Genomic DNA, 14,490 nt, shown 5'->3' on the forward strand with positions numbered 1-14,490 from the left:
CCATTTTGAACCATTTTGGCTCCATGAGCCACTTTTATAGGAATGAACGTGGCCCCGCCTCCTACGCTGTGTCCAGTTCTCTTTATATATCCATGGCCAGGATGGAGAAGATACTTTTTTCATGTGTGCACTGGGGCGGGTTTCAACATTTTAATCGGAGGCAGCTTGCTTTGACATTGCATCCGCCAGTTGCAGAGAAAGTGGAGGTCAGAATGAGTCTCTGGTCGGATATGTACAAGGCAGCCAGTGAGGGCCGAGTCTTGAACCTTGCTCTCCTTCTTTCTCATTTGTGTTCTGATAAACAGTAAATTCATCAAATTCAGAACGCTATATCAATTTTTTCCAAGTTATTGTAGCTATCCATGGGAATGCAGCTGTTGAGGCGTTCGTCATACGGACGTGGGCGGGGTTTCATCTAAAGTAGGTTGGAAAAACAAAAGACGTGGACAGACTTTCTGTAACTTCATACAAATCTTAAACACACAAACATACTTCCTCTCCTCTATGCTTCCTCCCCTTCCCTCCTCTGTCCTCCCCTCCTGTCCTTCTCCTCCAGGCAGATAGCGTGACAGATCTGTCACGTCGGCACCTGGTCGTACACAAGTGTTAATGTCCGCACTTCAGCCGAGAATCACTGTACCACTGACACCTTGCAGAAGTGTTGAATATGTGTGTGTGTGTGTGTGTGTGTGCCTGAGATGTTTAAACTCATTTTATCTATCCTCTCCAAATCAAAACAATTTTAAAGCTACGTTTTCAAAGTAACTGACAGGGTGAAAGAGTTTTAGCTAGCACCGTGTATAAATGTGCATATTTCTGTCAGTGTTTTCCGTGCGCGTTTCTGTGTGTGTGTGGTACGGATGCACCAGGCAGGGGGCCCGTCCCCTGTCACTCAAAAACAACAAGCCAATCATTCCTGGGTTCTAAAATAAGCTCTCCTCCCCCCTGCCATGCTCTGTCCCCCCTCACATGTGCTCCTCTCGTCAGCACCTCTCACCTTTAGAGTGACAGCAGACAACTGAGGGGGGGAGAGGAGCTGAGGAGGAAATGGGTGACAGCAGGAGAGAGTCAGCAACTTTTGAGATGAATACTTGGGAAAGGTGAAAAATCTGGTCGAGTAAATCAGTTAAGAACTGTATATTTAAATCAAAAGATCTCCAAAGGAAATTTAGGAACAGCTTCTACTTTACATCATGATACATGTCTAGACTATAGACTATTTCAGATTCCCCTCTTTAAAAAATCCACAACCCCGAAGTGTATGGGGCCACACTTTACAATGTCTATAATGCAATCATGAAAGCTAACTAGCAGAATCTAGTCTTCTGTTATTGGCTCCAATATTGCTCATCTTATTTGATTGTTTTGAGCTCATTTGTATGAAGATTGGGATTTGTAGGCTCACACATACAGTGAATGGCTGCATTCTGGTAGAGTTCCCTAACCAGTAAATTCAACATGGCCACCTTGCGAGCTCAGTCTGTGCAGATAAGGAGAGTGTTTCCATTCTCAGATCTAGCTGCAATCCCAGTTGTAGTTTGTCATGATACAAAGTTAAAACACTGTATAGTTTTTGGTAGCTGATAAAGTTTACATTGTCTTCTGCTTTAAATGATTGTATCCTTTCTGACAAAGGCAAGTAGTAGCTATTACAGGTGATGAAGTGTAGCACTTGACTTGTTTTCTTTTACGAGCAACAGAGGAAAATATGTCTCTGTGTTTTGTCTTGGGTTCTTGGGAGTCTTCCGTTGGTGTGCTTGTGCAGGTGTTAAAATAGGTTAAAATGACAAAGCTTCAGTGACAGCAAATAGCTTTCTGAAAAATCTTGGCGTATGGTTTCAGCAGAGTTGTACGACTTTGGAGGTGGTGGACGTGTGGGGGGGTCAATTCTCAGAGGTCAAACACTCGCTGTCAGCTCAACCACCTGTTCTCACACACAAATGTGCACACCCACACATGTCCGCACCATCACACCCACATCCGCATTCACCGCACACCCTGCCTCGTGTGACCAGTCAATTCAGCAGAGTTGTAGGTATTAGTTTGCATGGCCACAATTAAAACGATGTGGTGTGTGTGTGTGTGTGTGTGTGTGTGTGTGTGTGTGTGTGTGTGTGTGTGTGTGTGTGTGTGTGTGTGTGTGTGTGTGTGTGTGTGTGTGTGTGTGTGTGTGTGTGTGTGTGTGTGTGTGTGTGCGCCTGAGAGTTCTTTCTCCCTGTCTCCTGTGGTATTTTTCATTTCTCTGCAATCCAAGTCTCTGATTGCTTCATCACACACATTCACAATACCGCAAGGCACCTACATGAGTGAGAACAAATAAGCATTCAGTCCTCCATTCTTTGTTTTCACAAGGACATTATTATATATATATTATAAGCATTGTAATCGCTTTACTTTTTTTTTTTTTTTATGTTGAAAGAAAACGCTCACACACACGTATGTTCACAATTGGCTTAATAAACAATATTAAATTAGTAAGAGATTGATTACATATTAACATTGTGACATGATTAGATATATTTTATTTGGCTCAAAAAGGTCACAGAACATGTTCATGTCCTCGGCCAAAGGGCGTGCTGATAGAGCGCGTGTTTGCAAAGAAAAGCTTTTGGGTGAAGTTCAGGGTTGGCTGTTGCGTACCTGACCCTGTCTAAAGAGCAGAAGCAGGTGCATTGGGGTTTTTAAGTGCGAAGGGTCACACAGCCCTTTATATACACATCTCTCCTCCCGCCCGCCTTGCCATCGCTATATACAGAGTCATCATGTCTAGTTACATCTGTGTCACACAAGGGAAGCTGTACTTCAGCCTGACGTCATGAAACATCAAACCAGATGTAGTATTTGTAGATAAGTTCATCATCCATCATTCTATCACAGCTTTAACCTCGTCAGTCCATAACTGTCACTGGGATATCTCCCATGGTCTCTTATGGCCATGATGTCATCACGTTAATATGTGACAGGCTCCTGGTGTTGTGTGTAAATGGGTTTTTTTTTAAGTCTGAGTGGTGAAAAGGCCCTGCCTGTAGTGCTTCATGGACTACATGTTTGTTATTCCAAAGACTTGATTGAGAACACCCCCAGGCATGTAATGACAACGAATTTAATTGACAAAAGGAATTTAGTCAATGTATCCCATAAAAACAAGTTTAAAAGTAGTGTTCAGTAACTCCATCCAAAGTCGGCAAGATCAAGGAGGCAATGCAGAATGCTGAGTATAATAGTTACTGCTTCAGGGCCTCCTGCCAGGGGTTGAAGTGCTTGCTTTGATTGCCTGGGCCAGCCCAGTTTCTACCCAATCCATATTCCAGTTCAGTCACTGGGTCACATCGTTTGGACTCCTTATCCAAAGCTGCAGGAAGTTTCTGCCTTTAGTGACCACTGCAGCTGCACACGCATGTCCTAGAGAACATACTTGAAAGATAAGAACTTGGTAATAATATTCCCTTCAGTTTTAACAAGCTCTGTATGCTCACAGAGGCAATGGCTTGGTCTGTTTGTCCACAATTCAGCCTGATGCTTGTTCAGCACAAGGATGGTTAATTTGTAGAACGTTCTAAACCAAAAGCAACTCACACCCATTCCAGGTAGTCATGTTGTTTTGCGTGACAACCCGAGATGTCCGGACTCAAATTCAGCCCATGTGGGCAGTGACCTGTGAGACCCCACCTCCTGGCTGGCTACCTGCCAGTCCTAAAGTCCGGGAGTCAAACAAGAAGCCCTGTTGTCCTCCACTGAGTACACCCAGACTGTCCGTTAGAGTCCCACTGGGAGACGAGCCAAGGAAGGGACTCTGATGATTGGCAGTGGCAACGGCGGCCATTTTATCAGGGCTAGCTGCGAGGCGTGGTGAGGGAGGGAATGTGTAACCGTACAGGCTGTAGGGCGGTGTGTGGAGGCGAAGCCCAGCGTAACCCTGCGGGTTGGGGTTGGATAGATAGCCAAGTTGAGAAGCAGGGAGAGGCAGAGAACAGAATCCTTCGCTTTCATATGCCGATGGACCTCTGTGAGAGGGGAACGGCTCCGGGTTGCTATAACGGTGGAGAGGGTGTGTGGATCGGCTGCAGGTGTAGTCAGGCGGGCTGAGAGGGCAAACCTGGAAAGGTGAGGAGCACGGGGATGTGGAGAGCAGATGAGAAGATGGTCCGATCCCACCATGAATTCCTGGGATCCCTATAGAAACAGACCCAGATAAATAAAATAAATTAACCCTGCATGCACTTAAATGTGTTGTTGGTTCAAATTCAACAAGGGGTGTACTGATACAATAAGCCGGATCAGTACTATCCTTAATTGGCGAAAACTCTTCGGTAAAAGGTCTAGGTGGGAGGATGGGTTGCCAAATACTGTGCCGTTTAGGCTGGATGACTTCACTTATTCTCAGTATCGAGATAACTGCTGTTAGTTAACGCTACCTTGCTTGGTAATGCCAGGGATGTCCTCAAATGTGAGCGTTCGCAAAGATGGACGCCAGAATGCATAGGACTCAACCAAAGCTTCCAGACCCATCCTGTAAAACACACATAAATGCACATGTTAACACACACACATCAGCACTACTAATAAATCATCAGAAAATAGTCTGCCTCACATTACGCCAACCACCTGGCGGCCATCTTATTCGCCCATGGGGCCTCTCTTGCCGTCTCCATGGAGACCGCAGGTAATGAGGGGCATAAACGCCACGTTGCGATTGGCTGCTGCCAGCCGGGTGCTCGGAGGTAATTGCTTTCACACGGCTTTTACGGGCGAATCAGGACGAAGGAGCAGGAAGCCACAGCAAGGATTTATGAGGTGGGACTCCCCTTCCCCCCCCCAATCTGCGTCTCCCTCCTCCTCTAGGTGGGGCAGAGGGGTGCTGTGGCGGGGTAATGCGAGTGCTCTGTTACCCCTCGTTAGCGTGAGGATAAAAGTCCTCCCCCCCGCAGGGTTGTAGCCACGGTGATAATTTAGACAAGCTGCCCGGAGCGGTTCTGTGTGCTCCAAAGCAGCCTATCGGAGCAGAAGTTTATTTAGCAAACTGCTTAACTCTTCCTGTAATATTTAAAGGGAGGGTTTTTTTCGGCCTTTCTGAGTTTAACTTTTATAGGGTCAGCTGTCAGGGTTATCCAGTTTGCTGTTCTCTACCTTCCTCCCTCTCAAACTTTCTGTCTCACACGTTCCTTCTCCTCTTTCTCCGGCTCTCCCCCTTTCTCTCCCCTCCTCTCTAATGATTTCTGTGAGGCCTCGGGGGAGTGGCTGTTTGGAGACTGTTGGAGTTTTACTGCTGTGTTGGTTTAATGCTGTGTTTATATATGTTTAGAAATGTGTTTATACAGATTTTCTTCAGGACACTCTTGACTTTTATTATTTTGCTGTTGATGTTTATGTTCTCGAGGCCGACAGGAATCTGACGCTCCATTTAGGTTTGCAGCCGAGGTTAGACTTTTCCCTCTCAAAGCATGTGCCTGTAACTACGTAGTTGTGAGGATACATTTTCTTTAAAGTCAGCGCATTTTAATGAAAATGCATCACCGTTTAATATGGTGAAATCATAGTAAGATGTGACACGTCTGTTCAGTTTAGTCCATTGCTTTTCTGACATTTAGGACATATTTAATGGAAAGCTGTTGCACATTTTCCATCAGGAAATAAATAAATAAATACAAAGCGTTGCTCCCCATAAAATCAGTATGAAATAGCCGTGACAAAAACCACAACCAAGCCAGAATACAATGCAGTCATGCATCCCACATTACCCCTAATGCACTAGATAATGTGAAAGCCTCTGTGGTTGAATTGAACTCACCGGTTTCTACCAGAGTCTCTGAAGCCTTTGGCGAATGGGTTTCTGTCGATTTTCAGCCTTGTAATCTGAAAGTAAAATAAGGCTTAAATTATCTCCAAAAATGTATTTATTACAAAGTCCATGATAACATACTGTGTAATGGAAGATTTTTACAGCCCAAATCATTTTCTTTGTCTTTACTATTTCAATCAGATCTATAGATAAATACAATAATGTGCACAGTTTGCTCCCGACTGTGCTGTTTGTATGTGTTGAATATATGTTGGAATGCATGTACTTGTTTGTTTCCTTGCACATATATGTGAAATTGTGCATGTTAGTTAATGTCTATGGGGCTGCCCTGGCTGTGGGTGGTGTTTAAGGCCCAGTTCTGTGACCTGCATCCAAAGGGACTTTTATAGGCATCGCCACCATGTTCTGACTTCAGCCATCAGGAACTCCATTTGGTGGGCAAAATTCTGAAAATATGAGACGCTCAAGCAATGTAGAAAAGTAGTTATATAATCAACTAAAGTGAGTAGCTCTGTCAATTTTATCAGTCCAATAAGTGTTTCCGCAGGACCTTTCTCTCACTCTCTCTCTCTGTGTTGCATGCATACACGTGCACTCATGCTGCCGGAAGAATCTGCCTTTAAAATGCAGACCAGACCAGGGTGCAAAACATTGTTACAAAACTTTAAATTGTTTCTTATTTGACTATTTTTACATCTTATAATCCTGTTCTGTCTGAAATGTATAGCTCAAGAGTTATCATGCTTCAGTGTGACCTGCAGAAGTTTGTTTTAAACCCGCCAGTTCGTAAGTACAAAACTACAAAACAACAATAATATAGCTGTCAGTGTAGCACTTGTGAAACGTGTGTTTCTTGGCCATGTTGGTTATTCCAGCGGGTTTGGTTTTAAGAGGAAATGTGGTTGAGTGGAGGTCAGCTGTGCTACCTGTTGATTCTGATATGCTGTGACGGTGGTGAACACCGTCTCAGGGAAGGCGACGGTGCAAGTGCCTTCCCCAACAGGGATGGCTCTCACTGGGGATAGCTCCTCTCCACACTCCTTACGGATTACATGGACCCGTGGCTGGTACTTGTGCATGGAGTGCAGAATGATCTGAACAGGGAGGGGGAAATTATTGTTTCAGGCTTCAATTAAAAGCAGTTTCACGTTTTTCACAGCTATAAAATGTGTTTTTGGATGATGAACATGCACACCACAGATGCATAGATACATACTCCTGTACTAAGAAATATCCACAATATGTCATATCAGAGAATCTCAATTTAAAGAAGGAATTATGGGATTGCAACAATTTTTTATTTTAAAAATGTTATTCATATGTCTTGCTATTATTACAGATTATTATCAGAAAAATTAATTGCAGGCTTTTATTGTCTTATAAATGTTGACTTTTTAATGATAATGTTTACAGTTTTAAAGAGTAGTAGAATTGTCACAACAAAAAATATTAAGTAAAAATGATGTAGTCCTATCATAACAGATATAAAATACAATTAAAGAGGCCACAATGAGGTAATTATACCCATGACTATCACACACATATAATAGTATAAACATATTTAATAGACAATCTCAGCTGTGGCACTTACATGTCCCTGGTCGTCCAGTTCATTGTTGGTGAGTTTAAGTTTGTCGAAGCTGACCACCTGACGCATCCACGTCTCTCCTGAGGCCGGGGAGTCCGGGTGGATGTACACTCTGGGCGGCACAGGCGAGTCTGCATTCCCCGCTACCATCCACTTAGAGCTGTGGTACACGTATCTTCACAATACACACACACACACACACACACACACACACACACACACACACACACACACACACACACACACACACACACACACACACACGCACAAAGCAGGTAGATGAACACAATGTCCCCCAAAAAAATGTAGTATTGTTTTTTTGTTTTTATCATCCTACCAAGTTATCCCATTACACATGCGCAACGAAAAAACGCCACAAAAAAAGCCGAGTTTTTTTGTATAAAAGTCGACATCATTTTATATTTGTGCTACTTATATCTTAAAATAAAAAGTAACTATTCTTATAAACAAACACTACGGATGAAACACAGGTTTCTTGTGTTCTGCATTTTATATGCGGATACTAAACAAAGCCCTGCCTAGTCAAATGTCCTGTGTGTTTTTAAAGCAGGCCTAAAGCTACTTTGTACTATTTTCGGTATATGCAATTAAATGTGCCATATCTTAAAACGATGTAAATGCATATCGTAGGCTCTAAGTCTCATGGCCTTCAGCTAGAAACCGAACTAATTATTTCCTCGTCTGGTTGAAGGTGTTCATCACCTTTCTGTTAAGCGTTTGGGTTGGAATAAAAAGCTGCAGACTCTCCTCGGCGCGTTGTCGCCTGCAGCTCTTTACTGCGCGTGCAAAATGACCACCACATTTCGGTAATCCACTGTAGCCTACTATGTCTTGTTAGACTGACCTGAATAACATGTCCTCTGTCACTCATCACTCCTACATGCCGCTCAAAATATGCTCACATATAAACGGCTTTTGAGAGATTGAAATGACAGACCCACAGTGTTTCGCATGCAAAGCCGTTGCAATAACACGCTGTTTTCTTCTGCATTATATCGACATTTGTTGGTTTGACCTTCCCTGGTGGAGAGGTTAGGCATCCAAAAGGCCTTTTCCAAAAGGGAAGGCCAACCCACCGTGACAACAGTCCGGTGCCAAGCGCCATTTGTGGAGACAGAACTAGGGTTGCACAATTGAAAAATCTTGGGTTGCCTCAGCCAGCAACATTGTATATACATAGTCTAAATTAAGACTACTTGCAAACGAAAATTACTGTAATCTCCCGGTTTCATAGGACATGAAGTCTGTCTATTACATTTACAGATTTCTTTTGATTTTTTTTTTGTCAAATGTCACTTAAAATGTATTAAAAGGACCCCAATCCCAATGATCCCAGTGTGAGCGAGTGTGTGTGTGTGCGTGTGTGTGTGCGCGCGTGCGTGTGCACGTGCTTTGTGAGTCTTACCTATATCGTTTGTTGTCCACGGGGATTATATCCATGGCAATGTAATACTGCTGATGTGGGTCCAAACCCGAAATCTTCACACGCATAGCGGGGAACATCCGCCTGACAGGAAAACCAAATAAATCATCTGCATTGGAGGTTTCAGATCAGCTACAGGCTACATGGATTTACAACACACAGGCATTATTACTTCATAATGAAAATATAAAAATAATAAAATATAAATAATAATAAAACATTTTTTTTAAAGAGCTTAGTGAAATGAATACTACAACAGAAAAGGCTGTTTATGATGTCTTTGTTAGGATTGTTAGATCTTTGAGTGATCAATTCTGCCAAGTCAGCTGTTTACTTCTCTAATTACCCGGCCTTGTTTTAATAGCCATTTGTCATTATTACGACTCTTATCACTATTTCATCCTTTATATTTCATATTTTTCGGCATGTTTATTATAGACGTATCTTCCATTTTCCCAATATAGTTTGCTATATGTCTTTCTTCAGAAATCTCTGAACACGTTATTTTTTTCTCCAGAATATTATCTCATATGAGCTGTGTCCTACCGTCCAGCCTTGGTAATGATCATTTCCGTGCCAATCTCGTGGAAGCGTTTCCACAGGTCTGATCCCTGTAGGTCCACGCGGGTCTCTTCTCCACTGCCGGTTACCGGCGCCGTGCACAGATCCGCCGGCTGCGGGCTCTCCAGCAGCGTGTCCTCGCTCTCTGCTGCACCGGAAAGAGGCGATATTAACACGTTTTACTTGTAACATTACCATCCAGGCCCGGCATTATTCTCTTACCAGGATATTTTGTCCTGCGACTCAGAAAAGGCTGAATTCTGAACACAATACATTTTAAAAGCACAACAACATTACAGCAGGATGAAGTCCCGATTAAATATATTCATCAAGACTAGAACTGCATGAAACACGTTTTGCATTTTGTTTTATAGTGCGAATATAACTAATTATTAAGTAGATTATTATATTACATATAGGCCTATACCATTTAAATAACAATTACAGTGACTGTAGCAATGAAATGAACTTTCAGCAGCCGACAAAAAACTCACAGATTTTACTTTATTATTTATGGAGACAAAAATGCTTTATAAGTAGCCTTGTGATCACGTTCATTGAACTCACTCTTGAATACTGGTATACTGAAAGCTGGCAATTTGTAAGAATATTGTAGTTGTATTTGTGTCTTTAAACTAAATTCACCATACATTCATTACTGAAAATATACACCAGTGTTTTGTTATACAGTGTGGCAAGTTCACTATACACTCGTACTGAACTCCAACCTAAGTCCCTGTAACGGTATAATGCTTTTCGTAATGGAGTACTTGAGTTTAAATGTGTTTTAATATTAAGGACATGTTTAGAGGAGGGGTGTTTATGTGTCTCGCCGCTGTTGTTATTTGCGCTATATATTTATTGCGCAGGCCTCGCCAGGTGGTGGAAATTTATGGACATTAGACATGGGCCTAACAAGCCAAACCTACACAAAGACAAATCCTCAGCCAAGTGCATTTTAAGATTAGCTCAGATTTGAATCCTAATTTGTCAGGGCCAGTCGGTTTATGCTTTCTGCGGAGCTCATTGCATCCTCTCCGTGGCACTTTCCCTGCCTTTATACGCTGCTAATTGGCGTGTTTATGATTGCAACACAACTCATAAAGCGTCTCACATTAGTCACACTCACACCACTCATATTTACTAGACCGGGGCCACGATATGATATCACATTTCCACTGTGAGGCTCTGGCCAAAGCCGATCATTATTTTTCTTTTATAATCTGAATTTTCTGCGTTTTATTACTGAAATTTCTTCAACAATAAGCAGAAGACAACATGCATGATCCTGATGGAAAAAACTGTGCTGCTTCTATAATAACTTTTTAAAAAGGGTTAGTAAATTCTTTAAAAAATATTTCCTTAAAATGTGCATCACCTATTAATAAATAAGCGGCATACCAGTAAAGGGCTTTCAAAACAATTAGGCCTACGTTGAGAAAATATATGGTTTAATGCAACTTGGGCATTAGTTTAGATGTATTTTATATTATTGGGTATGCTTATTCCGTAATGTTCTCATTTCAACGTCCTATTTTATGCACTTTTTTTATTATTATTATTTTTATTATTATTATTATTATTATTATTATTATTATTATTATTATAATAATAATAATACACCCGGATTTATTTGTTGTTATTTACTTACGTGATCCGTCACTTGCACATTCAGCCTCGCTGCCCCGATCGCTGGTGCACGCTCTGTCGGCTCGCGGCCCTGGGCTCCCGGTTAGCTCAGAGACATCAGTTCCGTCCTCGTAGCCGGGGGACAGAGTATCCTCTCCGGCCGTCCTGCGTCTCTTTTCCGCTCCGATCAGCGCCTCTACCGAGAATGCATGCGCCTTGACACTGAGCGCGCACGGGGACCGCCGTTTCTCTGCCATTATTCTCCGTCTCGGGACAGAGGAAGGAGAGGAACGAGACGCGTCACGAGCTTGCAGGAAGCAAGAAAAGTTCAAAACACGCAGTCGCTTAAAAATGCAAAATCCACGATGACAGTCCAGTGCTTTCCGTGCGAGGGGTTGTCTGTCCTCGAGCCGGACAACAGAGGAGACAGATTGGGCCGGCACGAGCTGTAATAATGTCTCCGTTATCCGTGAGAGCCGTGCGGACTTTAGGAGAGTGTCAACAACCGGAGCTTACAGGAGAGCCGGAGAAGAGGACCTGCCAATCACAACACAGAACAACCAATCACGAGTCATCACAGCCCCCCGGAACTTTTCCCTGGTCCCGCCCGCTGTGGGGGCCGCTCGTGCCGCCTTATGTGGTAAAAGTAGAGCTGGTGAATGAATCATGTCCTCAGGCGAATGAGTGCGAGGAGCGTCTCTCTGGGGCGTTGCGCGCATTTTCACACACCGGCCCGACATGCACTGCATATCTGACCATTAGTACCTCCTGCACGGTGGACACTTGTGGCCCCCATCCTGGAAATCATGTATTTTCTATAGATACAAAAGGAATGTCCCAGAACGCGTTTTGCATGTGATGATCATTACAACTATCAGTGGCCGAAATACATTTGGTTAGGCTGCTGGTATGGTCACTGACCCATATCGAAAGGAAATATGTGTTAAAAAGTTGCCTTTGAAAAGTCGTATTAAAAAAAATCTGAATTCTGAAATAGGTGAAATTAGGGTGTGAGTCTTATCAGTTCTCTAAACGTTACTATCCAACCTCTCACATGTCACTGAGCAACCCGACTATTTCAAACAGTAGAAACAGTCCCACGCAACAAAAGCGCTGCTTCATGAAATTATTATAACAACCTTTATTTAATAAACAAAACAAAAAACAGCAGCTTGGCATGGGCTAAGTGTAAAGTGAAATATTGGTAATAATATCCCTGACTTCAATGTGCAAACACATTCCAGTCCTTGTTTCACTGCAACATCACACGTGTTCTACTGAAATAAGATAAAGGACCATCGCATGGGAAGCTGTAACTGCACTAAAAGAAAACTGTAGCCACAACATAGCATACATTGTTAATCACACCCACTTATAGGCCTTGTCAATTTAATGATAATTAATTTTCAGTATAGGCTTACAGTGTTGGCCTATATACGTTTTTGGTTTAAAAAATGTGAGTAATAAAATATTCACACGTTTACTTGAGTCAGTAAATTGATATAGAAATGGATTATAGGCCTTAGTCATGACTAACATTTTAAAAGTGATTTAATACACAACCAGCTGATGTGATTTTACAGATTAGTTCTCTTCATGCACGTTTGGAAATGATCTTCCACACTTTCAAGTCCGCGTAAATGAGAGTGTGGTCACGCGGGGAATACGTTTTGGTGCGGGTGAGTGGGAAGGCTATAACATATGGAGGGGGAGAACCTGGCTATAAATAAACAGGGCAGTGAGGCCGTGCCTGTGTATATGCGTGCATGCGGGTTTAAACGAATTTCTTGATGCCCCTTTTAAGAACCACATATTGTAATTAACACAAGTGACCGCAACACAGTTTAATACTCAACCTTAAGCATATTAACGGACCAACCGATGCCTTAATTAACCTGCTCATTTAATCCTTAGCATTCTTTATTTAGCTACTTGTCAAGGGCCTGACGGAATCATTTAATTTGATTACATTAAATGCCATTAGTAACAACCGCATTGGATTTGTTTTCCTATTTACTCCAGTGATGTTTCCTCCGCTAAAATCAATGCAAAGCTCAAGGCCTCTCGTGGCTCTTTGGTAAAATAAACACGTCGCCATCGTTTATTGGCATACATTCAGTGTAAATGATTGGACGTCAAGAAGAAGGTCCGTGCTCATATCCGTGTGTGTTATCAGATCTAAAGCCTTGTGTTTCACTTCCCGTGGGCATTACAGAATGTCTTATGTCTTAATGACTCCGTGAGAATTAAAAAGGTTACGCTCTGTTTGAAATGGAGTTTAGTTTCGATTCAACACAGTCGCATGATTTATCTTGGCTTTGGCATAAACAGCCTCTGAGCTTTTAGATCTAAAAATGTTTGCTCGTGTATCTAGACGATGAAAAATAATTAAAAAGATGACGATGTTAATTATTTATGTTTCCTCCTAGTTACATTTAAGCGATTTATGTTTTACTATTAGCCCATACACAAACCAAATATAGCCTTTCAATTATGTTTTAGCAAACTAGCTTATTGCTTTTAACAGATAATGAAATATGACAGACGTTGAAGTGTAAGCAGGATCTTAAATATGAGAGTTTCAAAGCGGGCAATTAATCTATTGACCATCGTTAACAAAATCATAATAACATTTAAAGAAATTCGTCATTAAAAAATAAAACTTAGGGAAAATAGCCAAAAAGAAATCTTATCTGATACATTTTGCCATCTTAGAAATGATAATAACAACAACAATAATAATTGTACATATATTTAGTATATTATTGATATTTAATGAAAAACAATAAGCACTGTTGGCTTTAACCTGTCCTCACCAATAAACACATGCTCTTTGCACCGATGTCTATGTGGCATTATACATTTACACGTTATACATGCGTTTTTGTAATAAAATCACATTGTTTTTGTAACTAATTGTTGTTGTTTTTTTTAGCAGGTGCACTGTTAGTTGCATCTTATCTATGCCATGTGCTGTTGGTGTACGATTATTCAATACCTTATAAGGTTATAATAATGTCATGGATTGATTATAGGATGAGCTTTAAAGTAACACCGTGCAGGAATAAAACTATAAATAAAACTTATAACTGTTGTAATCGTGACTCCACATAATGTAAATGTTGACATCTTATAGGTGATCTAAAATCTAGAAACAAAGTCATTTAGGACTATCTATAGCCAACATTACCAGAAGCGTTTTGAGGCAATGGGATTGTGAAATCTCTCTAAAAAAGGATCTTATATCATTTGCTTTCTTTGTGGGCAGGTGACGATTTGCAGAGATCCTCTGTAAATGCATTGGCTCTAAAAGAATAAATAGTGGAAAGCCCTCTGTCGCCGACCCTTTCTATTGTATCCAAGCCAGCCTGGCAGCTCTGTGCATCCATAGTGATGAACGTAGCTGCGTGTTTCACATGAGTTACTGGGGGAAAAGGTTGGGCCTTGAATCTATTGTTGCTATTTATT

General features: G+C 41.8%; 1 protein-coding gene across 1 annotated transcript in view; it reads right to left on the reverse strand.

Moving 5' to 3' along the window:
• Window positions 1-2,464: 2,464 nt before the first annotated feature.
• The window catches only part of tbx18 (T-box transcription factor 18), a 12,848-nt gene continuing 822 nt past the window's right edge, over window positions 2,465-14,490 (reverse strand). The window contains exons 2-9 of the mRNA XM_029425501.1: window positions 11,045-11,559; window positions 9,379-9,541; window positions 8,815-8,916; window positions 7,392-7,563; window positions 6,727-6,894; window positions 5,789-5,853; window positions 4,416-4,510; window positions 2,465-4,173 (exon numbers count right to left, since the gene is read on the reverse strand). Coding sequence (XP_029281361.1) covers window positions 3,635-4,173; window positions 4,416-4,510; window positions 5,789-5,853; window positions 6,727-6,894; window positions 7,392-7,563; window positions 8,815-8,916; window positions 9,379-9,541; window positions 11,045-11,279 — 1,539 coding nt within the window. The 5' untranslated portion in view covers window positions 11,280-11,559 and the 3' untranslated portion in view covers window positions 2,465-3,634. The remainder of the gene's footprint in view (window positions 4,174-4,415; window positions 4,511-5,788; window positions 5,854-6,726; window positions 6,895-7,391; window positions 7,564-8,814; window positions 8,917-9,378; window positions 9,542-11,044; window positions 11,560-14,490) is intronic.

The sequence above is a fragment of the Cottoperca gobio genome, chromosome 24, assembly GCF_900634415.1.
Source record: "Cottoperca gobio chromosome 24, fCotGob3.1, whole genome shotgun sequence".
Classification (NCBI taxonomy): Eukaryota; Metazoa; Chordata; class Actinopteri; order Perciformes; family Bovichtidae; genus Cottoperca; species Cottoperca gobio.